General features: G+C 46.8%; 1 protein-coding gene across 2 annotated transcripts in view; it reads right to left on the bottom strand.

The window, feature by feature from the left end:
• Window positions 1-26,849, bottom strand: part of CDK8 (cyclin dependent kinase 8) — a 422,329-nt gene that overhangs the window by 58,081 nt on the left and 337,399 nt on the right. For both annotated transcript variants that reach the window (XM_030200323.1, XM_030200322.1), the window contains exon 8: window positions 25,098-25,167. In XM_030200323.1, the coding sequence (XP_030056183.1) occupies window positions 25,098-25,167 (70 nt within the window). The remainder of the gene's footprint in view (window positions 1-25,097; window positions 25,168-26,849) is intronic.

The following is a 26,849-nucleotide window of genomic DNA, read 5'->3' as shown; positions in this document are numbered from 1 at the left end:
ATACTATGTGAGCACAAGAAAGCAAGTTACTTACCGCAGAACGTTTTAATGCACTTTGCGATAAGCGTTTTCACATGCTGTACGTGCATATTGGGCTTAACACCCTTTAGTAGACACACCTCTCAGATGTGAAAATTGCTGCATTGAAAAATCAGTTACACATAATGGAAGCTATGCAAGCCTTCTAAAATGATCTAGTCTTTATTTTAGCCCAATTTATGTTTAAAAATAGAGCAGACCCCAATATACACACCAAAGAGACAAAAATAACCTCAATGAATAAGTAACTCAGAATGATATTCTCCTTTAGAATTTTATATTACAAAGGAGAAATTTATGATTCCATCTAGAGGCCACCTTATACGGTCTGTGCCAGAACCGGTGGTGGGAGGCGGGGCTGGTGGTTGGGAGGCGGGGATAGTGCTGGGCAGACTTGTACGGTCTGTGCCCTGAAAAGGACAGGTACAAATCAAGGTAAGGTATACACAAAAAGTAGCACATGTGAGTTTATCTTGTTGGGCAGACTGGATGGACCGTGCAGGTCTTTTTCTGCCGTCATCTACTAAGTTACTATGTTACTATCTAGAGGCCACCTGAATTTTGATTTAGGTGCAGAATCTGGCTTGAAATCTGGATTTGGCCATACTTTATCAGCTGAAAATGCCAGAGCATTTTTGGCTGACATTGAAACTCTCCCCTCACTAACCACAGGTACCAATCACTCTTGGCCCCCCCCCCCCAAGTCACACCTGCCCATGCTGGCTCTGTATTCAAAATGGCTACCAGGACCATCAAAATCAGTGGCAAAAGAATATATTACAGCTAGATAAAATGTAGAAGTGCCAGTGCCTTACTTTATTTGTATATCTAGTGGTGTCAGCTGTTTAAAAGTCACCAATGAATATGCTGTTCATCCATAAATCAGACCTATATCAGTGGCTTAACCTATGTATAGACGTTATACGCAGGGCCACTGTACAAGTATACATAACGTAAGTGTACAGGAGGAGGTAGGATAAGAGGTGAGCAAGAGGCTTGTACTAACGTTTTATGCACAGCGTAATGGTGCATTCTATGCATATACAGAGTGGAACTGGCCTGAATTAAAAAAAAAATAAAATAAAAAAAGAAAGAAAAGAGAGGACTTGACATGCATTTAGCATCAGTACTGACCGCACAAATCTTTCTAAATACCAGGCCTACACTGTTTATCTCTACTAGTAAGAAAACAACAAAGAGCTAATGCATCCCCTTGTTTTATTCATCAGTAGCTTTATGTCTGTTATCTTGTTGCCCTGTGTTGCTACAGAGAGGTCATGCTGATAGTAAAGTTCATTCAGCAATTCTGCCTATCACCTAGCTGGGGCACCCAATACTGCCCAGTCCCTGAATTTGAAACTTGACAAGAAATGACAAACAAATAGATGAAAAACAAAGAAATATACCTTAATGTAATTTTTTTATAGAGCAGGCTTATTTGCTGAAAGTTTTCTCCCAGTTTACATGATAGAAAGCGAATGCTACATACCTGTAGAAGGTATTCTCCGAGGACAGCAGGCTGATTGTTCTCACTGATGGGTGACGTCCACGGCAGCCCCTCCAATCGGAACACTTTCCTAGCAAAGGCCTTTGCTAGACCTTGCGCGCCGATGCGCACCGCGCATGTGCGGCCGTCTTCCCGCCTGAACCGGCTCGTGTTCGTCAGTCCCATATGTAGCAAAACAAAGGCAAGGGAAGACACAACTCCAAAGGGGAGGCGGGCGGGTTTGTGAGAACAATCAGCCTGCTGTCCTCGGAGAATACCTTCTACAGGTATGTAGCATTCGCTTTCTCCGAGGACAAGAAGGCTGCTTGTTCTCACTGATGGGGTATCCCTAGCCCCCAGGCTCACTCAAAACAACAACCATGGTCAATTGGGCCTCGCAACGGCGAGGACATAACTGAGATTGACCTAACAATTTATCCAACTAACTGAGAGTGCAGCCTGGAACAGAATAAACATGGGCCTAGGGGGGTGGAGTTGGATTCTAAACCCCGAACATATTCTGAAGCACTGACTGCCCGAACCGACTGTCGCGTCGGGTATCCTGCTGCAGGCAGTAATGAGATGTGAATGTGTGGACAGATGACCATGTCGCAGCTTTGCAGATCTCTTCAATAGTGGCTGACTTCAAGTGGGCTACCGACGCTGCCATGGCTCTGACATTGTGAGCCGTGACATGACCCTCAAAAGCCAGCCCAGCCTGGGCGTAAGTGAAGGAAATGCAATCTGCTAGCCAATTGGATATGGTGCGTTTCCCCACAGCCACTCCCCTCCTGTTGGGATCAAAAGAAACAAACAATTGGGCGGACTGTCTGTTGGGCTGTGTCTGCTCCAGGTAGAAGGCCAATGCTCTCTTGCAGTCCAATGTGTGCAGCTGACGTTCAGCAGGGCAGGAATGAGGACGGGGAAAGAATGTTGGCAAGACAATTGACTGGTTCAGATGGAACTCCGACACAATCTTTAGCAAGAACTTAGGGTGAGTGCGGAGGACTACTCTGTTATGATGAAATTTGGTGTAAGAGGCCTGGGCTACCAGGGCCTGAAGCTCACTGACTCTACGAGCTGAAGTAACTGCCACCAAGAAAATGACCTTCCAGGTCAAGTACTTCAGATGGCAGGAGTTCAGTGGCTCAAAAGGAGGTTTCATCAGCTGGGTGAGAACGACTGAGATCCAATGACACTGTAGGAGGTTTGACAGGGGGCTTTGACAAAAGCAAACCTCTCATGAAGCTTACAACTAAAGGCTGTCCTGAGATCGGCTTACCTTCCACACGGTAATGGTATGCACTGATTGCACTAAGGTGAACCCTTACAGAGTTGGTCTTGAGACCAGACTCAGAAAAGTGCAGAAGGTATTCAAACAGGGTCTGTGTAGGACAAGAGCGAGGATCTAGGGCCTTGCTGTCACACCAGACGGCAAACCTCCTCCATAAAAAGAAGTAACTCCTCTTAGTGGAATCTTTCCTGGAAGCAAGCAAGATGCGGGAGACACCCTCTGACAGACCCAAAGAGGCAAAGTCTATGCTCTCAACATCCAGGCCGTGAGAACCAGAGACTGGAGGTTGGGATGCAGAAGCGCCCCTTCGTCCTGTGTGATGAGGGTCGGAAAACACTCCAATCTCCACGGTTCTTCGGAGGACAACTCCAGAAGAAGAGGGAACCAGATCTGACGCGGCCAAAACGGAGCAATCAGAATCATGGTGCCTCGGTCTTGCTTGAGTTTCCCCACCAGAGGTATGGGAGGATAAGCATACAGTAGACCCTCCCCCTAGTCCAGGAGGAAGGCATCCGATGCCAGTCTGCCGTGGGCCTGAAGCCTGGAACAGAACTGAGGGACTTTGTGGTTGGCTCGAGATGCGAAGAGATCTACCAAGGGGGTGCCCCACACCAGGAAGATCTGTCGCACTACACGGGAGTTGAGCGACCACTCGTGAGGTTGCATAATCCTGCTCAACCTGTCGGCCAGACTGTTGTTTACGCCTGCCAGATATGTGGCTTGGAGCACCCTGCCGTGATGGTGAGCCCAGAGCCACATGCTGACGGCTTCCTGACACAGGGGGCGAGATCCAGTGCCCCCCTGCTTGTTGATGTAATACATGGCAACCTGGTTGTCTGTCTGAATTTGGATAATTTGGTGGGACAGCTGATCTCTGAAAGCCTTCAGAGCGTTACAGACCGCTCGCAACTCCAGAAGATTGATCTGCAGATTGCGTTCCTGGAGGGACCAGCTTCCCTGGGTGTGAAGCCCATCGACATGAGCTCCCCACCCCAGGAGAGACGCATCCGTAGTTTGCACTTTTTGTGGCTGAGGAATTTGGAAAGGACGTCCCAGAGTCAAATTGGACCAAATCGTCCACCAATACAGGGATTTGAGAAAACTCGTGGACAGGTGGATCACGTCTTCTAGATCCCCAGCAGCCTGGAACCACTGGGAAGCTAGGGTCCATTGAGCAGATCTCATGTGAAGGCGGGCCATGGGAGTCACATGAACTGTGGAGGCCATGTGGCCCAGCAATCTCAACATCTGCCGAGCTGTAATCTGCTGGGACGCTCGCACCCGCGAGACGAGGGACAACAAGTTCTTGGCTCTCGCCTCTGGGAGATAGGCACGAGCTGTCCGAGAATCCAGCAGAGCTCCTATGAATTCGAGTTTCTGCACTGGGAGAAGGTGAGACTTTGGATAATTTATCACAAACCCCAGTAGCTCCAGGAGGCGAATAGTCATCTGCATGGACTGTAGAGCTCCTGCCTCGGATGTGTTCTTCACCAGCCAATCGTCGAGATATGGGAACACGTGTACCCCCAGCCTGCGAAGTGGCGCCGCTACTACAGCCAAGCACTTCGTGAACACTCTGGGCGCAGAGGCGAGCCTAAAAGGGTAGCACACAGTACTGGAAGTGACGTGTGCCCAGCTGAAATCGCAGATACTGTCTGTGAGCTGGCAGTATCGGGATGTCTGTGTAGGCGTCCTTCAAGTCCAGAGAGCATAGCCAATCATTTTCCTGAATCATGGGGAGAAGGGTGCCCAGGGAAAGCATCCTGAACTTTTCTTTGACCAGATATCTGTTCAGGGCCCTTAGGTCTAGGATGGGACGCATCCCCCCTGTTTTCTTTTCCACAAGGAAGTACCTGGAATAGAATCCCAGCCCTTCCTGCCCGGATGGCACGGGCTCGACCGCATTGGCGCTGAGAAGGGCGGAGTGTTCCTCTGCAAGTACCTGCTTGTGTTGGAAGCTGTAAGACTGAGCTCCCGGTGGACAATTTGGAGGTTTTGAGGCCAAATTGAAGGTGTATCCTTGCCTAATTGGAGAACCCACTGATCGGAGGTTATGAGAGGCCACCTTTGGTGAAAAACTTTCAACCTCCCTCCGACCGGCAGGTCGCCCGGCACTGACACTTGGATGTCGGCTATGTTCTGCTGGAGCCAGTCAAAAGCTCGTCCCTTGCTTTTGCTGGGGAGCCGAGGGGCCTTGCTGAGGCGCACGCTGCTGACGAGAGCGCGCGCGCTGGGGCTTAGCCTGTGCCGCAGGCTGTCGAGAAGGAGGATTGTACCTACGCTTACCAGAAGAGTAGGGAACAGTCTTCCTTCCCCCAAAAAATCGTCTACCTGAAGAGGTAGAAGCTGAAGGCTGCCGGCGGGAGAACTTGTCGAAAGCGGTATCCCGCTGGTGGAGCTGCTCTACCACCTGTTCGACTTTCTCTCCAAAAATATTATCCGCACGGCAAGGCAAGTCCGCAATCCGCTGCTGGATCCTATTCTCCAGGTCGGAGGCACGCAGCCATGAGAGTCTGCGCATCACCACACCTTGAGCAGCGGCCCGGGACGCAACATCAAAGGTGTCATACACCCCTCTGGCCAGGAATTTTCTGCACGCCTTCAGCTGCCTGACCACCTCCTGAAATGGCTTGGCTTGCTCAGGGGGGAGCTTGTCCACCAAGCCCGCCAACTGCCGCACATTGTTCCACATGTGTATGCTCGTGTAGAGCTGGTAAGACTGGATTTTGGCCACGAGCATAGAAGAATGGTAGGCCTTCCTCCCAAAGGAGTCTAAGGTTCTAGAGTCCTTGCCCGGGGGCGCCGAAGCATGCTCCCTAGAACTCTTAGCCTTCTTTAGGGCCAAATCCACAACTCCAGAGTCGTGAGGCAACTGAGTGCGCATCAGCTCTGGGTCCCCATGGATCCGGTACTGGGACTCGATCTTCTTGGGAATGTGGGGATTACTTAATGGCTTGGTCCAGTTCGCCAGCAATGTCTTTTTTAAGACATGATGCATGGGTACTGTGGACGCTTCCTTAGGTGGAGAAGGATAGTCCAGGAGCTCAAACATTTCAGCCCTGGGCTCGTCCTCCACAACCACCGGGAAGGGGATGGCCGTAGACATCTCCCGGACAAAGGCCACGAAAGACAGACTCTCGGGAGGAGAAAGCTGCCTTTCAGGGGAGGGAGTGGGATCCGAAGGAAGGCCATCAGACTCCTCATCAGAGAAATATCTGATGTCCTCCCACGAGGCCTCACCACCGGTATCAGACACAAGTTCACGGACCTGTGCCTGAAGCCGTGCCCGGCTCGACTCCGTGGAACCACGGCCACGGTGTGGGCGTCGAGAGGTAGACTCCCTCGCCCGCGCCGGCGAAGCTCCCTCCGCTGACGTCGTCGGGGAGCCTTCCTGGGAGGCGACCGCAGTCGGTACTGCAAGCGGCACCGATGTCTGAGACCTCACCCCGGGCAAGGGGCCAGCCGGCGCCTCACTCGACGGTACCGGTGGGAGGGGAAGGGCGCAACAGCTCTCCCAGGATCTCTGGGAGAACGGCCCGGAGACTCTCATGCAGAGCGGCTGTGGAGAAAGACATGGAAGCCGATGGAGGTGTCGATGTCAGAGTCTGTTCCGGGCATGGAGGCTGTTCCGGGCTGTCCAAAGTGGAGCGCATCGACACCTCCTGAACAGAGGGTGAGCGGTCCTCTTGGTGCCGATGCCTACTGGGTGCCGACTCCCTCGGCGACCCAGAGCTTTCGGTACCGATATGGGAAGTAGACCGGTGTCGATGCTTCTTTGACTTTTTCAAATGAAGCATGTCACCGGAGCTTCCCGGTACCGACGAGGAGGACGTAGAATCCAGCCGTTGCTTCCTCGGGGCCGAGGCCGAAGGTCGGTCTCGGGGGGGCTGTACCGCAGGAGCCCTCAGGGTAGGGGGAGACCCACCCGAAGGCTCACAGCCACCAGCAGGGGAATGGACAGCCCTCACCTGCACTCCAGTCGAAGCACCACCGTCCGACGACATCAGCACAAGTGGAGGTCCCGGTACCACCGACGCAGCCTTCAGATGTCTCGGCCCCGATGCAGAGGGTCGATGCCTTGATGCAGTCGCGGCCGAGGATGGAGGTCTTGACGCTGTCGACGTCGACGCACTCAATACTCCCGGTGCCGATGCCGACGAAGAGCCCGAGAACAAAATGTTCCACTGGGCCAATCTTGCTACCTGAGTCCTTTTCTGTAAAAGGGCGCAAAGACTACAGGCCTGCGGGCGGTGCCCAGCCCCCAGACACTGAAGACACGACGCGTGCCTGTCAGTGAGCGAGATTACCAGGGCGCACTGGGTGCACTTCTTGAAGCCGCTGGGAGACTTCAATGACATGGGCGGAAAAATCACGCCGGCGAAATCAAAACTCGTAATTGCGGTAAGGCACCAAAAAGAGGGGGAGAAAAAATTTGACCCGAGGCCTCAAAAGGGCCTACCCCGAATACGAAAAGAAACTTAACGGGGCAAAAACTGGAAATACAGGAAGGGGAAAAAGACCGAAAAGGCCTTCTTCCGAAATCCTTTTTCCCTTTTTTTTTTTTTACTAGCGAAAAGTCCAAAAAAGACGCGCGAGGTCAACTTAAGGGGCGCGAACGGCGTAACACGACTGTACCAAGCGCGGACAAATGAAGACTGACGAACATGAGCCGGGTTTGGGCGGGAAGATGGCCGCGCATGCGCGGTGCGCATCGGCGCGCGAGGACTAGCAAAGGCCTTTGCTAGGAAAGTGTTCCGATTGGAGGGGCTGCCGTGGACGGCACCCATCAGTGAGAACAAGCAGCCTGCTTGTCCTCGGAGAAAGATCATTAGGTCCTAGGCAACTAATGAAGTGAAAGTATTAATAGGATTGTCTGTCTAGACTGCTGGAAAAGTTAATAACACAGGAACAATTAAAAAAAAAATCCCATTCAATTACACTTCTCAGTCATAAATTATAGGAAGCAGCATAGCTATACCATCACAGTATGGGATTCAAAACAATATGGGAGTGTGTGTCTAAAAAGATTTATAACATGATACTTATTTGTCCACTCTTATTGTTTCATTATCAAGATATGAACAAAATCCCATATTGCTGCTTTTTTACATCTGGCATACGCTTTCTCAATATGAAGTAAAGACCATTTAAGTTTAGTGCACACAAATAAAACAATTAGGAGGAGCTGATGGACTTTATTCTATGGCACCATGATGCAAGAGCTCATTCGTCTTGAAATGGACATCTTAGGAAATCCTTCTTCTTAGTGTCATTTACGAGAAATAAGAGGCCTTCTCTCCTGCCTTCTGATGCAACTTTGTTTCGCGAAACAGGAAGTTACAGTAGAAGGCAGGAGCCAGAGAAGGGAAAGCCCCAGAACAGGTCTATGGGGAATCTTCTTCGATTCACGACGGGGAGAATGGTAAGAGCGGGAAGAACAAAGGAAGGAGCAGGCACAGAACATAGGCTTTTTTTTTTCTCTTTCCAAAAGTCAAGAGTACTCTGTTTACAATGGAAGATGCCTTAGCAGAGATTGGGTGAGCATAACAGTCTTAGATGTGAGGGAGAATGATTGTGAGACTCTTTCTGACTACCATTTAGGGCGTGGCATGTGGAAAATAGCACCCTCCGTAGAAGGGTAAATAATGTTGGTTGTAGAGGTCAAGCTGTAAAATTATGGGCAGTTGGTGACTCAGATGTTTGGGGAGGCCAAGTGGGGTGGGGCTAGGGCCAGTTTGAGGTGGGATGGGATGTGGTGCAACACCTGTGTCAGCAGTAAAGGGACAGTGGGGGCACTTCTGAACACAACTTCCTCCCTCACCTAGTACCTCTGTTATTGATGATATTATACACACTGAACACACGTCAGGGAATTATGGGGGTCTTTTACTAAGGTACGCTAGCGTTTTTAGTTCACGCTAACAATCAGCTGGCACTAAAACACAAAAGGGGCTCATTTTCAAAGCACTTAGCCTTACAAAGTTCCACAGATTACAATGTAACTTTGTAAGTCTAAGTGCTTTGAAAATACGCCCTAAGACAACCATAAGAATATAATGGGTGTCTCAGCGTTTACCACAAGCTGATTTTTAGCAGGCACTAAAAATGCTAGTGCACCTTAGAAGACCTCCTATGTGCCAAAAAAAATCTAAATAATGCATCAAAAATATAACATATTAAACAGAACAATATTTGTAGTATTCTGGAAATATATGCAGGTACTTTAACACTTGACTGCCAAATCAGCCCTAGCTCCCCAGTCCAACATCTTCCTGTTGGCTATGTGAAGTCATGTTCAGAAGTACTGTACAAAAACCCTGAGGTTACTGGCAGCCATAAAATGATTTGCCTATCAATGTCCATGGCAGGTTGCCAAATGGCCATCAGGTTTCAGATCTGCTGCTCTTTAGTTTATTGTTGAGTTACCAAACATGTTAGGATTAGGCATTATCTGTCTTAGCTGTACATAATGGTTCGAGCAGTGGGCTGAGAACCAGGGAAGCCAGGATTGAAATCCAACTGCAGCTCCTTAAGATCTTGGACCCTCCATTGTCTTGGGAACAAACTTCAACTGTAATCCCTCCAGAAAAATATTTAATGTTTGTGAATGTAACTTAGCTATAATTGAGAACAGCAGGTGCTAAATCTAGTATTAGGCATATTGTGAAGTAATACAAAATCTTAAAGTTACACAGCACCTACAAAAGCTATTCTACTATACCATAATAGCATTGACTTCCTACAAAGCAAACATCAGTGGGCAGTAGAATATTAATAAACCTACTAAACAAATTGATTCCGTACAGACATTTAATGCTATCGGAATAACTGTTCTCTTTCACAAATGCAAAACATAGGCAGACTCTCACCAAGAATGGAATAAGTAACCACAAACTAAAAAAAAAAGACATATGTAGACAAAACAAACAAACCTCATGAAGCCGGACTCTGCGTATAGTGTAACACCAGAAAAATAGAAAAAATAATGTATTTCCTTCTGTACTAATAAAGATAGGGGATGTAAATTTTAAAAACTGACACTCACTAAATTAAAAATATATAAAAATAAAAGTAAAATTGAAAGTAAGGTGATACCTTTTCATTGGATTAATTTAACAGATTTTTAAACTAGCTTTCGGAGGCCAAAGCCTTCCTCCTCAGGTTAGCATAGTTTGCTTAGTCAAAAAATATATTTAGCACTTAGTCAAAAAATGTATTTAGTACAAGAAAAAGGTATCTATTTTCTGTTAATGTGGACCAACAGTTACCATATTATTTCATCCTAAATTAAAAATAAAATTTTTTCTACCTTTGTCTGGCCATTTAATTTTTCTAATTGTGTAGGTCGCAGCTTCCAGTTACAGTTTTCCTATCTTCTCTTAACGTTTTCCAGGCTCTCAAATCCATTTTTAATTTTTTTCTCTCCTCGTGTCTTCTTCACCTCTTCCACTGCATCCATCTTTGACACCAATATTTCCCATTCAGCCTTTTTGTATTTTACTCTCTCCATTCAGATACCATGCATTCTTAGTATTGTATTGTAACATTTATAACCCGCGCTTTCCCACCTGTAGCAGGCTCAATGCAGCTTACATAAAAAACAAATTTACAAGGTAGCACAAAATGGATAAAACATTTGAATATCAATATATATAAATGGCGAGTGTCGTACTCACTCGCAAATGCGCAATACAGATCCTCTCTGCCCCGCCCCCGCGTCAATACGTAATGATGGGGGCGGAACAGAGAGGGTCTCTACTGCGCATTTGTGAGGGACACCGCCGTTGCTAACGCTCCCCCCACCCGGAGTCGCCGCCACCCACCTTCCACCCGGTCGGGCCCTCGATCCGCTATTGAAACAGCGAGGGCACGCAGCACACAGCTCTGCTGAGCTGCCGTCGGCCTTCCTTCTTCTCTGCCTGTGTCCCGCCCTCGACGACGTTATGTCACACGAGGGCGGGACACAGGCAGAGAAGAAGGAAGGCCACGGCAGCTCAGCAGCAGAGCTGTGTGCTGCGTGCCCTCGCTGTTTCAATAGCGGAGCGAGGGCCCGACCGGGTGGAAGGTGGGTGGCGATGACTCCGGGGGAGGGGGGCGAACTCGGAGGGGGAGCGGCAGCGGCAAACTCGGCGGCGGGGGGGAGGGGGGCTTTCAAACCTCCCCCCTTCCTATACTAGCCCGTTTTTACGGGCTCAACGGCTAGTAATATATAAAGAGGTGGACTAAGAAAGGATAAGGGAGGAAGGTGGTAGAGGTAGGGAGCGGAAGAGTATCCAGTCTTTAGCCTTTTTTATTTTTTTTTTTTTTTACTGTTTTCTATCTTTTTCCCTTACCCAGGCCCTCAAATTTTAATTCTCATATTTCTCAGTCTTTCACCAACTCTTCCCTTTCTTCCCCTGCCATTTAGCATTTCCTTTTCACGTTTCTCTCTCCCCACAGCCATGCAGCATCTCCCACACTTGTCCATCTCTCTCTCTTCCCCCCCATCAATACAGCACCTTCCTCTCTGTTTTTCTCATCCCCAGCCATACATCTCCTGTCTAGTCTCTCTCTCTTTCCTCTCATCTATGAAGCATATCCTCTGTGTCCTTCTTCCCTCTCCCCAATATTGCAGCATCTCCTCTCTCTTGTTCTCCCACCCAGAATCTCCTGTCTCTTTCTCCACTTTCTATGTAGCATCCCATCTGTCTCTGTCTCTCTGCCCCAGCCATTCAGGATCTCCTCTCTCCTCCATGCCCCTGCCATATTCATCAGGATCGTCTCTCTCTCCCCCTCCTCCATCTCAGCCCACCCCTTCCCCATCTCAGCCCACCCCAATCATCCAGGTTCCCTACTCTCTTTCTGCCCCACCCCCTGCCCCAGCCATGCATGATCTCCTCTTTCTTTCCCTCCCCCCTGACATATTCATCCAGGATCTACTCACTGTCTCTCCCTCCCTCCCCAGCCATCTAGGATCTCTCCTGTCTCTTACACCCCCTATCAATATTGCCCCTCTGACTCTCTCACCTCCCACCATCCAACTGTCCCTGTGTCTTTCACCCTCTCACTTTCTTCCCCAACACTACCCTTCTCTCTTTCATCCCCTAGTAAAGCCAGCATTGCCCTCTCCTCCCCCTCCATTCAGCATAGCTTGTTTCTCTGCTTCAGTCCTGTCCCTTTTCTCCCATCCTCCACCAAGAAGCATTGTTCATCTTTCTTCCCCTCACCATCACCCCATCTCTCTCTCTCTTTCTCTCTCCCCCCCCTCACTCACTGGCACCTCCAAGGCAGCTGCCTTCTAGAGTCTGCAAGCTTCCATTTCCTTCCCTTCCTGATTCATGCTGCTGCCTCCCCGACTGTTTTTTTTGCTATGGCAAAATGCCAGTTCCCATGCCAATGCGGACTCCACTTGTGAGTATATTACAGCTTGCTTGTCCTCTGAGAATTTGAGTTTCACCCAAGCTCTGCCCATGCACTACAGGGTACTGATGGTCAGCAGTGGGTTGAGATCCTGGGGAACCAGGTTCAATTCTCTCTGCAGCTCCGTGTGACCCTCGGCAAGTCACTTTACCCTCCGTTGCCCCAGGTACAACAGTACTACAATGTACTAATTAGATTGTGACCCCACTAGGGACAGACCCAATACCTGTACAATGAAACTGTAAACCAATTAGGTTAAGTGGTATATAAATACTTAAATGAATGAATAAATAAATGAATGCAGAAAACTTCCCACGCAGTTACTATTGGTTTAACACAGTTTTCATGTGGGATAGCAAATGCAGAAAGAGTTAAAGTGTGGGTTTTAACTCACATGGAAACCCTAACCAGAGACCACATAAGAAAGCATGTTAATGAGATTATTAGCTATGACACAGTCATACAGGAAAATGTTTACCACCTGTGCTTTCTACTTGGGAAACTTTGTGCCAGATTCAGGGCAGTGTAGGATAGTTGAAAGGAACTAGTGTCTATCCCCTCTCTTCCTCCAACCTGACTATCCTGCCCCGGCCTTCTCCCTGACCCCTCCTCAAGGTAAAACACAAAATACTGATGGTCTAGTGAACCTGCAATCTGCCAACCCACCCCCAACTTCAGCACCAAAATCCCTGGTGGTCTAGTGGGCTCCCTCCCTTCCCCCCACACTCTGACCCACCTGCCTCTGACTTAAAAAAAAAAAAAAAACCTCCCTGATGTCAGTGGCCTCCCTAATCTCCCGGCCCCTTTTTCAAGTCCCTCAGACCCCGTTTGGTCCTATCTCTGGTGCCAATATCTTCAAAATGGCAGAACCCTGCCCCACGAAGGTCATCCTGGGATGCACCAGGTGGGACCAGTTTACCATATAAGGAGAAATTCCCTTATATGGTAGACTGGCCTTGCCCAGTGCACCCATGGATGCATTCCAAAGGATGATGCTGCCATTTTGAAAATAACAAAACTAAATGCAGTAGAGCACTCCTTGGAATAATTTTTCAAACACTTATATGATAATAAGGGAAGAGTCTCATATAATCACCACGGCCGATTTCACTTCCCCCACGCGGTGAACCTCTGCTCGTGTGTGTTTTTTTAATCACAGACTCACCCTCACCTAGCCACTGTGTACAGAACTTAATTCGCTCTATATTTTACTACAATAATCTTTCAATAATATCATTAATGCTGACGGCTCGGTAACACTTATCTGTATCGGCCGGTGTGCTCATATTCCCCGACATTTTGAAAATAACAGCAGAGGAGGCAGGTGCGCATAGGCATCACTCCTGCCACTTTAGGTACGAGGGTCCCGGGGGGGGGGGGGGGGGTTTACAAAAATTTTATGCCTGATATGAAGTAGTAGCTAAGCTACTGGACCTCTTCCAATGCTAAAAGGAAGATTTTATGGAATTGGGCTCATACAGAGACCCCTTATGTAGGCAGATGCTGCTGAAACAAGGCCATGTTGGGTCACTGTGATTTGCCCTTGGACACTAGAGTATATTATCTGCAACTATGGTGGACACCAAAGTCTCTTGTTTCTCTCCTTGGTAATCATTGCTGCTTTGTATGTGTTGTCTTTCTGCAGGGACTAGTCCTCTTTTCTTCTCTAGAACCTGGTCCAGGGACAACTTGTAAGGTTGTATTTAATAACTCAGCCAGCCTACCAGAACATTCTCCTTTCCTGCTAAATATATTGGCATGATGGAGATGATCCACCCAATCCCACAACTTGACAGCTACCAGTTGCAGGAAGAATGAACCCTACTTGCCCTACTTTTTTAGAATGAACATTGCTACCTGGTTGTCCGTTTGCATGGATACGCTGACTGGACACCTGATTTCCTAAAACCTTTAGAAAAGGTGTATCAAACCAATTCTGGAGGGCTGCAAACCAGCCTGGTTTTCAAGATGGGAAAATTAGGTTCTTACCTTGGTAATTTTCTTTCCTTTAGTCATAGCAGATGAAGCCATTACGTATGGGTTATGTCCATCAACCAGCAAGGGAGATAGAGAGCACTCAAACTTTCACAGTGCCCTCTTGGCCAGCTAGCTCCACTGCCTCTTCAGTATTTGAAGCTTCCAAAGCAGTATGGCAAACCGCAATGGGAATCACAAGAGCTTTCCTCACAGCGAACGATGGCCCATCACAAGGGCATGAACTCATAAAGGAGGGAATGCACATCCTCCTGGAGGGAATAAACTCATCCTCCTTATTGTATAAGTGGAGGGGAACACATGCGCCTCCTGAAGGGAATCACACATCCTCCGAACACACTGGAGGGAATGAACTCATCCTCCTATTTATAGAACTGGAGGGGAACACACGCGCCTCCTGGAGAGAATCAACACATCCTCCCAAATTTAAACTGAACATGAATCCTGAAGATTGTTTTCCAACTTTCTCCCAAGGAAGGAACTTCAGGAAATTAGAACAGAACCTGAAAAACAGATTCACAGCATACAGACAATCATACAGGGAGGGCTCATGGCTTCATCTGCTATGACTAAAGGAAAGAAAATTACCAAGGTAAGAACCTAATTTTCCCTTCCTTGTCATCAAGCAGATGAAGCCATTACGTATGGGATGTAACAAAGCAATCCCTAGATAGGGTGGGAACAAGCCACACCACGCGCTAGCACTTGTGCACCAAAATGCGCATCCCTCCTGGCAGCCACATCCAGCCTGTAATGTCGGGCAAAGGAGAGCTTAGAAGCCCAAGTTGCTGCACTGCATATTTCTTGAAGAGAGAGTGCTCCAGTTTCAGCCCAAGAGGAAGAAATCGCTCTAGTAGAATGTGCCTTAAAGGCTACAGGCGGAACCCTGCCGGCCAGCAGATAAGCTGAAAAGATAGTTTCTTTGAGCCAGCGGGCAATAGTGGCTTTAGACGCTGGAGACCCTCTGCGAGAACCGGATAGCAAAACAAACAGATGATCAGAAGTCCTGAAAGAGTTAGTAACTCGCAGATACTGCAGCAGAGTCCTGCGCACATTCAAAAGGTGCAGCTGCCCAAAAGATTCTGGAAACTCTTCCTCTGAAAAAGAGGGCAAGAAAATAGGCTGGTTTAGGTGAAAGACTGAAACCACCTTAGGCATAAAGGAAAGCACGGTCCGAACCGTGACTCCGGACTCTGAAAATTGCAGAAATGGGTCTCTACAGGACAGCGCCTGGAGCTCTGACACCCGTCTTGCCGAGGTAATGGCCACCAGAAAAACGGCCTTCAGTGTCAAATCTTTCTCCGATGCTCGCCGAAGCGGCTCAAAAGGAGATGCCAGCAGGGTTTTCTAAACTAGCCCCAGGTTCCAAGCTGGACAGGGTGCTCGCACTGGAGGTCGGAGCCGAAGCACCCCTCTAAGAAACCGTGCCACATCTGAGTGAGCAGCCAAAGACACGCCTTCCACCTTACCACGAAGGGAGGCCAACGCTGCCACCTGCACCCGCAGGGAATTATAGGCCAAGCCTTTTTGTACACCTTCCTGCAAAAAGTCCAGAATCGGCGAGACAGGAACCCGCATTGGAGCAATGGCTCTGGAAGCACACCAAGACTCAAACAGGCACCAAATCCTGGCATAAGCCACGGAAGTGGACCGCTTGCGGGCTTGCAGGAGAGTGGAAATAACTTTATTGGAATAACCTTTATCCCTCAATTGCGCCCTCTCAATAGCCATGCCGTAAGACCAAAGCGGCCGGCGTCCTCCATGGCTACCGGTCCCTGAGTCAACAGGTTCGGTACCAGAGGTAACGGCAGAGGAGCCTCCAGGAGCATCTGTCGGAGGTCTGCATACCAAGGTCTCCTTGGCCAATCCGGGGCGATGAGGACCACTTCTCCTGGGTGCAGCCGAATCCACAAGAGCAGGCGCCCTATCAAGGGCCATGGGGGAAACACATAAAGTAGACCCGGAGGCCAGGGTTGAGCCAAGGCATCCAACCCCGCAAAGCGAGGATCTCTCAGTCTGCTGAAGCAGCACGGGACTTTGGTATTGGCACTTGTCGCCATTAGATCCATCACGGGCTTGCCCCATTTGGCACAGATCTGCAGGAATACTTCGTCTGCCAGATTCCATTCTGCTGGATCGATCTGATGCCTGCTCAGATAATCGGCCTGCACATTGCTCTGACCTGCAATATGAGCTGCCGACAGACACTGAAGATGCAGCTCGGCCCAGTGGCAAATCAGTTCGGCCTGCGCGGCTAGTGCTCTGCACCTTGTTCCGCCTTGTCGATTTATATAGGCCACCGTTGTCGTGTTGTCCGACATCACTCTGACAGCCAATCCTTCCAGGGTCACTTGAAAGGCCAGAAGCGCCTGAAACACCGCTTTCAACTCTAGGCGGTTGATAGACCACTCCGACTCCTCGGGTGTCCATAGACCCTGGGCATGCTTCCCCTTGCAGTGTGTGCCCCAGCCCTTCAGGCTGGCATCTGTTACCACTAGGCACCAAACGGGGAGCGTCAGCGGCATTCCTCGCCGCAGCATGCTGTCCGAGAGCCACCACTCCATGCTGAGTCGGGCCGCAGGGAGCCAAGTAAGTCTGCATTGGTAATCCTGAGAAATAGGAGACCATCTCCGGAGTAGGGAATACTGTAGAGGTCTCAGGTGCGCTCTCGCCCAGGGTACCACTTCCATCGTGGCTGTCATCGATCCCAGCAGCTGGACAATGTCCCAAGCTCGCGGGCGGGGCATCCTCAGGAGCAGACGGACCTGATTCTGAAGCTTGCACCGCCTTAGCTCGGGTAGGAACACATAGCCCGAGACTGTGTCGAACCTGGCCCCCCAAAACTCTAGAGATTGTGAAGGGGACAGGTGACTTTTGGCCATATTGACGACCCAGCCTAGAGATTGCAGTACTGAGACCACTCTTGCTGTAGCTTGTAAGCTCTCTGTTGCAGAGTACGGGTGAACCCTGATACCTTCTCGCCTGAGAAAAGCAGCTACTACCACCATTACCTTCGAAAAGGTTCGGGGAGCTGTGGCGAGGCCAAAAGGCAAGGCCCTGAACTGGAAATGTTTTCCCAACACCGCAAACCTCAGAAACTTCTGGTGCGGGGGCCAAATCGGTATGTGCAAGTAAGCTTCTTTCAGGTCTAGAGACGTGAGAAACTCTCCTGGCTGTACCGCCGCAATGACGGAGCGCAGGGATTCCATGTGGAAATGCCGCACTCTCAGGGACTTGTTCACTTCTTTTAAGTCCAAAATAGGGCGAAAGGACCCACCTTTTCGCGGCACCACAAAGTAGATGGAGTATCGGCCGCAGCCTTGCTCGGCGGGAGGCACCGGGGTCACTGCCCCTAACTGAATCAGACCTTGTAAAGTCTCCTCCACTGCCACCCGTTTGACGGCAGAACCGCATCGGAACTCCACAAACACGTCTCTTACTGGGTCGTTGAATTCTATTCTGTATCCATCTCTGATCAGGTCCAGAACCCACTGATCTGAGGAAATCTTGGCCCACTCCTCGACAAAGAGGGAAAGCCGTCCTCCGATGACAGGCATCGAGGAGAGGGCCGGCACACCATCATTGAGAGGGTCGCCCCTGAACTCCTGGTCTTGAGCCACCGGCTGCGGAACGCTTGTCCGAGCGAAAGGAGTTCCTCTGCTGACCACGGGCACGTGAAGTGAACCCAGCAGAACGCCCCGGGCGGTACCTTCTAGCTTCACGGAAGCGAGGTCTGTACGAGGAGTGGACTGCCTGGCCCTTAGAGGAAGGCTCTATCTTCGGGCAAGCGCTGGGGTTTTGGATCACCCAGGCCTTTCACAATTTTCTCCAACTCCTCACCAAATAGGAGAAGTCCTTGAAAAGGCAACTTCACCAACCTTTGCTTAGAGGCCATGTCGGCTGCCCAGTGTCGTAGCCACAGACGACGGCCAGCCGCCACTGCTACTGCCATTTGTTTAGCCGAAGCTCTGACAAGGTCATAAAGGGCATCAGCCAGAAAGGACAAGGCCACCTCCATCTGCGGAGCCACATCGAAGAAGGGCTCCGCTCCATCTCCGGGCTGAGCCACTGCCTGTTGCAGCCAAGCTAGGCAGGCTCTAACAGCATAACAGCTGCATGCAGACGCCCGAACAGTGAGACCTGCAATTTCAAAGGACCGTTTCAATGCTGTTTCCAGCCTACGGTCTTGAACATCCTTCAGGGCAACACCTCCTTCAACAGGGAGGGTAGTTCTCTTTGTCACCGCAGTGACTAGGGCATCCACTGTAGGCATTTGAAAACGAGCCATATGTCCCTCACGCAGAGGGTATAACTGCCCCATAGCCCTGGAAACTCTCAAAGCTCCCTCGGGGTCAGCCCACTGAGCCGAAACAAGCTCTAGGATGGAGTCATGCAAAGGGAAGGCCCGAGCAGCTTTCTTGGTACTAGCCATCCTGGGATTACCCGAGGAGGCCATGCCACTGTCAGGATCTTCAATCGAGAGGGCCTGCAGGGTATCTGAAATAAGCGCTGGCAGCTCATCACGGTGGAAAATCCTCACCGCGGAGGGATCATCCAGATCCTGTGGTAAATCCGCACCTGACTCTGGTTCCTCAGACCAAGAACGTCTGTCAGAGTTCTCCGAATCCTCTCACCCCGACCACGGGGGGGAAAAAGGTGCACCAAAATCTGAAGGGGAATTAACCCTTCCGCGCTTATCTTTAGGCCAAGCATCCGGGAAAAAAGCCTCACTGGGCAGTCCCAAGCCAGAATCCATCGGGGGGGGGGGGGGGGGGCAATCAGAGGAGCCTCAGGCGACCCTTGAGGAAGGGCTCTTTTCATCATGTATGCTTTATGCAGTAAAAGCACAAAATCCGGGGAGAAAATCTCACCCTGGGCACCCAAATCCTGTCCGGTGCTAGCCACTCCTGAAATAACCTCATCTCGAGGTGCCCCACCCGGCTCAGGTCTCTCCGTGTCCACGGAGGCCGCGCCATGCGGTGTAAGCAAAATGGCGCCCGCTGCCAGCTCAGAGCGGGAAGAAACATCGCTCGCCATGCTTGGGCCAGCTCCTACGTCAGTACAGCACGATTTACAGAGCCCTGCTGCTGATTTGCGCTTGCCACAAGTGGAACAGCGCTTTACATTGTCCGCAGCCATCGCCGAAAAACGGCGGTAAAATCCAAAATGGCGGTTTCGCGCCAAAATCGCCCCGATCGCGGGCCCACCCCGGAAGAGTTGGAAAACACTCTTACCTCAAAGGATCTAGTGTACAACTACGATCCTGCTGAAAATCAGGTCAAAAAGCTCTGTTCTAGCGTCTCTGCGTTTAAAAACGCGACGCGACTTTTTTTTTTTTTTTTAAACTGTGAGGAAAGCAGAGGTATTGAAGACTCCGGAGGCTCAGATGAGTGGGAAAGGCAGGGAAAGGGCGAACCTATATGCCTGCATCCATTGTTGGTGGGTAAGGACAGGGAAAGCAAGGCAATATGTCCACATCCACAGAGGTATGGGTAAGGCAGGGAAAGGGCTAACCTATGTGCCTTTAAAGTGAAGCTGCTATAGCCTCCAACACCCCGGTTAACAACTGGCAAGCCAGGAACCACCTCCCGGCAGATTTTTCTGGAGCTCAAACAAGCTGCAGCCACCCTGCTAGGGAAGATAGAGAATACTGAAGAGGCAGTGGAGCTAGCTGGCCAAGAGGGCACTGTGAAAGTTTGAGTGCTCTCTATCTCCCCTGCTGGTTGATGGACATAACCCATACATGATGGCTTCATCTGCTTGATGCCAAGGAAATCTTTAATGAATTTACATGATATGTATTCCTCTGTATAAGGAAAGGCCAAAGAGGTTAGGGCTCTTCAGCTTGGAAAAGAGACGGATGAGGGAAGACATGTCTGAGGTGTACAAAATCCTGAGTGGTGTAGAACAAGTAGAAGTAAACCGATTTTTCACTCGTTCCAAAAGTACAAAGACTAGGGGACATTCGAGGAAGTTACATGGAAATACTTTTAAAACAAATAGGAGGAAATATTTTTTCACTCAATGAATAGTTAAGCTCTGGAACTCTCTGCCGGAGGATGTAGTAACAGCGGTTAGTGTTATCTGGGTTTAAAAAAAAAGGTTTGGACAAATTCCTGGAGGAAAAGTCCATAGTTTGCTATTAAGACAGACATGTGAAGCAACTGCTTGCCCTTGAGTTTGTAGTATGGAGTGTTGTCATGATTTTGGTTTTTGCCAGGTACTTGTGACCTGGCTTGGCCACAGTTTGGAAAACAGGATACTGGGCCAGATGGACCATTGGTCTAACCCAGTATGGCTACCCTTATGTTCTTATGATGCATTGAATGCAAATAAATGTCAAGAATATTAAGGATATCCTGAAAACCTGGCTGGTTTGTGGCTGTCCAGGACTGCAGTATGACCCCCCCCCCCCCCCCCCCCAAGATTTAGAGCATACTGAATAGCAGAACATTGGCTTCTAATCTCATTCCTGTTGAGAATAAGAACCCTGAATCTGAAGCTCATTTAAAAGAGCCTCCAAACCCTGGCTAGAGCATACCTTTTACTATACTGAAGTAGAATAGCACTACAACAATGTCCTTGAGGTTTCCAATATCAAGATGCACACTTGGAAATTCTAAGTAACTGCAACCACTGAGATTTTTAGGTCTACTATCTATCTCTCATATGAAGACTACAATGGGCAAAAAAATGAACTGCTGAGATCATAAGACTGAACACTGTCAACATATACAAGGCCAAGCCAGGCCGCAAGCCATTGTAGCTCTGAGCTAAGTCAGATGAGACTGCTACAAGACTCTGAGCACCGATATTTATTCTTAGTAAATAGTTTAAAGGATTGATTTATTAGATTGTCAGTAAAATTCAGTCTCTTCATATACGATCTATTCATGGAATACAGAGGAAACATCAAAAATCCTCAATTAGTGTATTTTTTAAATTCAGGTTTGGCAGTTTGCAAAGCCATTCCATGCTCTTCTGTACATGTTTATTTTTTACCTATTGCCACTTGCTCAGCATCATGTAGAGAAAGATTTTAATTCTATTCAGGACGATAGTAACAGAATGTTACTGCAGCCTCTTCTATATTTTGTTGATCTTTCTTTACTTCGATGTTGTCATATGCCTTTGTAGAGGCAAGCTGTATTGGGGTAAACTGGGATGTACATGTGGATGTACATATGACATCCAAATCCAACTTTGGATGTTTTGCGGTACAGTAGATTTTTGGTTGGTTTTGGAGGGCTCACACTTTCCACCACAAATGTAATAGTTAGAGTGGGTTATGGGCCTGGGTCTCCTACACTATAGTGCACTGCATCAACCACTAGGCTACTCCAGGAACCCACTTACTGCTCTAATGGGACTTGCCATAACATCTGAAGCTGTCATAGTGCCTGGTGTGTACTGTTTCTTTTACATCTTTGGGGGGTGGGAGGGGGTCAAGCCTTAATCCCTCCAGTGGTCATTTGGGGGAGGGGAAGAGAAAGACCTGGAGCAAAAAAAAAGGGGGGGGGGGTATTTTCAAAGCACTTAGACTTACAAACTTCCATAGGTTACAATGGAACTTTGTAAGTCTAAGTGTTTTGAAAATGAGCCCCTAAGTCACAAAAAAGTGTCCCAAATGACCACTGGAGGGATTAAGACACTGGACCTGAGGGGGTGGAAGAAACAGAGGTATAAGAAAGAGACCTGGACCAGAGGGAAGAAGGCATATGCAGAGAAAGAGAGAGAGAGCGAGGGCTGGAAAGAGGGGGAGAGACATTGGACCATGAAGGGAGGTACAAAGATTCCCAACTACTGGTGGAGTGTGGGGGGAAGTGATGTCAGGAAGAAAGAAGGGGAGAGAGAGGAGAGAAAGTGGCCATGGGGAGGGATGGAGACACAAAAAAAGATGCTGGGTATGGAGGGACCATAAGAACAGCCATATTAGGTGCAGACCAATGGTCCATCTTGCACAGCATCCTGTTTCCAACTGTGGCTAATCCAGGTCACAAGTACCTGGCAGAAACTCAAATAGCAGCAACATTACATGCTATCGATCCCAGGTCAAGCAGTGGCTTCTCCCATGTCTATTTCAATAGCAGACTATAAACCTTTCCTCCAGGAACTTGTCCAAACCTTTTTTAAACCCAGATATGCTAATCGCTGTTACCACATCCTCTGGCAACAAGTTCCAGAGCTTAACTATTCGTTGAATGAAACAATATTTCCTCCTATTTGTTTTAAAAGTATTTTCATGTAACTCCCTAGTCTTTCTACTTTTTGAAAGAGTAAGGAGTGATTTACTTTTACCATACACCACTCAGGATTTTGTAGACCTCAATCATATCCTCCCCTCAGGCATTGTTTTCCAAGCTGAAGAGCCCTAACCTCTTTAGTCATCCCCTTTATAATTCTGGTTGCTCTTATTTGAACCTTTTCTAATTTTGCTATATCTTTTTTGAGATACGATGACCAGAATTGAACGCAACATTCAAGGTGAAGTCACACCATAAAGGTCACACCATAGAACGGTACAGAGGCATTATAATATTCTTGGTCTTATGTTTCATCCCTTTGCTAATAATATCTAGCACCCCGATTGCTTTTTTGGCTGCTGAAGCACATTGAGCAGAAGATTTAAACGCATTGTTTACAATGACACAGAAATCATTTTCTTGGGTGCTGACTCCTAAGGTGGACCCTAGCACCAGGTAACTATGATTTGGATTATTTTTCCCAATGTGCATCATTTCGCATTATGTCCACTTTAAATTTCATCTGCTATTTGGATGCTCAGTCATTCTGCAATTTATCACAATCCACAAGTGTTTTAACTTTAAACTTGTAGATGACACAAAACTATTCAAATCAACTCATTTTTCATTTTCCAAATCATTTATATTCACCCTCCTTCATTGAGAATAATGGCCATTTAACCCTGCCCTCTGTTTTCTGTCCAATAACCAATTCCTAATCCACAACAGAACATTGTCACCTATCCTGAAAACCTGACTGGTAAGGGGATAAGAAAACAAAACCAACCAAAAAGGAGGGGAAAAAACCTCATGATGCCGTGAGATGTGAAAAAGAAAAATCAGTGAGAAAAAACCAAGGAGGATAACAGAAAAGTCTTTATTGAGGATATTAAAAACGACCAGACACGGCCCTGTTTCGGCCCGAAGGCCTGCCTCAGGGGTCTTGGTAAATCTGAAATTGTAGTATACACCGAAGAAATTTAATGTAAGATCTGGCAAAAGAAGTTCTTCGTTGACCCTCTACCTTGTTGAATCGCCAAGTAACGACAGAATGTCGGCTGAAGTAATTAATGCACGCAGCAATTACCACGCTATTACTGCTCAGTTAACACATGAGACCTTACCGCTAAGCCAATGGGTGGCAGTAAGTTCTCAGGCCCAAATGGATGCGCGCCAATTTTCATTTTGCCACACATCCATTTTTGGACAAAAAAAAAAAAAAAAGAGGCCTCTTTTGCAGGTGCACTGAAAAATGAACCTGCATGCATCCAATGCACACGTCTACACCAGTGCAGGCTACTTTTCGCTGCACCTTAGTAAAAGAACCCCTTAGACAGTGAAGTGTTCAGAAGTATACCTGTAGCACAGACTTGATGGACCATGTCTTTTTTTTTTTTTTTTTGCCATTGCCTAGTATGCTACGAAAAACCCTGAAGAGTTGCAAATAAGGCTCAGGATGCTGTTGTGTTAAAGAGGCCAAGTGAAAGGAGAACACTGCTGCTGGACCAAAAAATTACAAATAAACAAGAAGCAGAATGGAAGGACTGAATACAAATCCTCTATGCTGGTAAAAAGAGGCTATATTCTGCCATTAACAGAGCAACATGGGGGAACAAAACTATTTGAAACAGAAAACTATTCTATAACACAGGCCACTCAATATCACATAGTAACATTCCTTCTAGAAGACTATTTCACAGTTTAAAGTTTATTAATTTACATTCCACCAATTAACTAGGTGGATTCAAAAAATATATACATACTCAAAATCAACATACATAAACATGGTAAAAAATAAAACCAAGACCAACATATAGACCAAATAATAAAAGCAAACCAAATAAAATCCCAAAAAACCAAACCAAACATTTCTTCATGCCAACCCTTCCTGAATACACAATTAATATAACCTGTCAGTACAAATGGCAATGCTACTCTATATTAGAAAGTTTCCATGAACAAGTGCACTTTCAATAATTTCTAAAAATTGCTGATATCATTCAAGCTCCTAATCTGCACATGGAGCCTGATCCACAAGGCCTGTCTGCAAGCAAAAACGTTCTCTTCCTAATCTCTTCAAAGTGAACTTTCCTCATTGCTGGAATGGTAGGCCTAAATGTGCCTTTCAGAACGAAGGGCTCTTTTTGGATGATAAATTCTCAAAATCGAACATAACGTAATTTTTCCTTTCTGGACACTTCATGGGACACTCTATACTTTGCTGTAATGCAAACATTAGAAGATTAAGAGGCCCTTTTAATGCCGGGTAGTAAAAGGGTCCCTAAGTGGCATAGTTATCAATGTAGGATATCATTAAGATGTGTTATTTTACCATTAACTCATGCTATTTTAACACAGGTCCCATTTTATGCAGTGAGACCTAGTTAGTGATGGAGTTAATTGTAAATTAACAAGTCTTAACAGTAGCCCACACTGATAACTTTCTCCCCTAAATCTAAGCTCATGTGTAAAAGTGGCAAATAAAAGAAAAGGAAACTTACATTAATTTCATCAGAACTTTAAAAATATCTAAAAAGTATGCTTTAATTTACATACAAACCACTAGCTTAATTTCGAAATACTAGAGATTTATTTTTGTTATTGTTTTAAATTATTGGAACCTAAAGCCATGGTAACTTACGTGTTTCTTCGGAAATCCTTCATCAGTGTTGAATGTTCAGGCATCTTTTTTATGTCTTCCCAATCTTTGTCTATTGAGTGCAAAGTTGTTAAAACAGGATTTACAACTACAATCCACAATGCTTATATAAGCCATGCCTGAAAGTAGATCAAGAATTTGTGTATCTGTCTTCAAGTGTAGTGAGAATATAAAAAATATTCTCATCACATTTACGCTCTAGAACTACAAGATGCATCAGAAAAGGGTAACTGCATATCTGGTTGCTCAAGAACTGGAGGATTAGATGGTCCAAGGGATTGGTTCAATTTTTATATCATCATTTTCACATAGTTCACCAGTTAAAATTCAGGTCAATTAGGTAGGCAAGTGGTGACAAAGTCATTAGTTTATATGAAATATTTCTTAGATCAATTCCCAATTGAAAAGTGTCTAGATCATTTTAAAAAACATCATCGTGATTTGGCACGAACTGACTACTGTGGGCAATCACAATAAAAGTGGAAAAAAAAACCTGTACGGGCTGTACTGCTATGGAGGCTGAATTACTTTCTCCATCTTAGATATGGTCCCTTCAGAATAGAGTTGAGGCATAATGGCAGTGTGCTATCACTATGTATGCTATATCTATTTTGTGGATAAACAGAGGTATCAGTTTCCATCAGTTTCACTGGTATGGACCTTTGAAGAACACTAAATTCACCTCACAAAATTAACAGGGGTTAGTAATATACTATTCCAACACAGACAAAATAAATTGATTATTCAACAAAGTTTCACACCAGAAATTGATCTAAAAATTCACAGCAAAAAATGGAGTGAAAAAGATAATAATATATAGCCTTACTGAAAAAGTGTGAAGTGGTTTGCCATGACCTTTAAAATGACAATTATATCATCATGAAGGCCACATCTGAATAACTAACAAAGAAAGATACATGGAAAGATTACCAGGACAAAAACAGCCCAAAATGGGTACCTGAACAGTGAATCAAAAATTAGAAAAGAATGCATATTAGAAAAAGCGCGAGCATAAAAAGCATTAAAAAAATTACACACAAAATCTAGAGGGAAAAAAAGCAAGAAAATTTAATAACAAACGGTCTAATTTATTCAGGAACTGAATGTTCAATGGGGAAGACAAATGAGACCTCTAAAAATCCCACAGTGGAAATATATTATACCAAAATTTATGATTTGCTTCCCTACTTTTCTCATGATACATATGCAGTTAGTCTGAGATCATGAGCACTTTTATTTGTGCTTGCATGTCTGTTGTCTACTTGGATTTTAATTGTTCTTAATTTTGCTCTATTTTTATTATGTATGCTCTGTTGTAATCCACTTAGATTTTAAATGGAATATAAATGAAAATACATACTTTCCTGAATAACCCCATGAATAGATTTTTCCCCTGTATGAATCCTGAAAAACCTAGTCCACACAGATAACACACTCATAATCCTCTAGTGAAGTTTAATTGCCTTCTAAGTTTTTTCATGAATAAAGTTTGCCCCAAGGATAAGAAAACTCCATGGCAATTCTGCAGCAAAAGTGAACATATTTGCATACAAATTTATTACTTAGGGCCCTGTTTACAAAGTTATGCTAGCGTTTTTAACGCACGCTAAAAACGCTAGTGCGCCTTAAGTGGGTTAGTAAACAGGGACCTTAATATATACAAAACTGATTTTTTTAATTGAAAATTGTTCAGTTACTAATTTTTTGTACCTTCCCCACTTTGTGTATAGGTAT

This window comes from Microcaecilia unicolor, chromosome 4, assembly GCF_901765095.1.
Source record: "Microcaecilia unicolor chromosome 4, aMicUni1.1, whole genome shotgun sequence".
NCBI classification, from domain to species: Eukaryota; Metazoa; Chordata; class Amphibia; order Gymnophiona; family Siphonopidae; genus Microcaecilia; species Microcaecilia unicolor.
The sequence above is the reverse complement of the archived record's forward strand: the minus strand, read 5'-3'. Positions and strand labels throughout refer to the sequence as shown.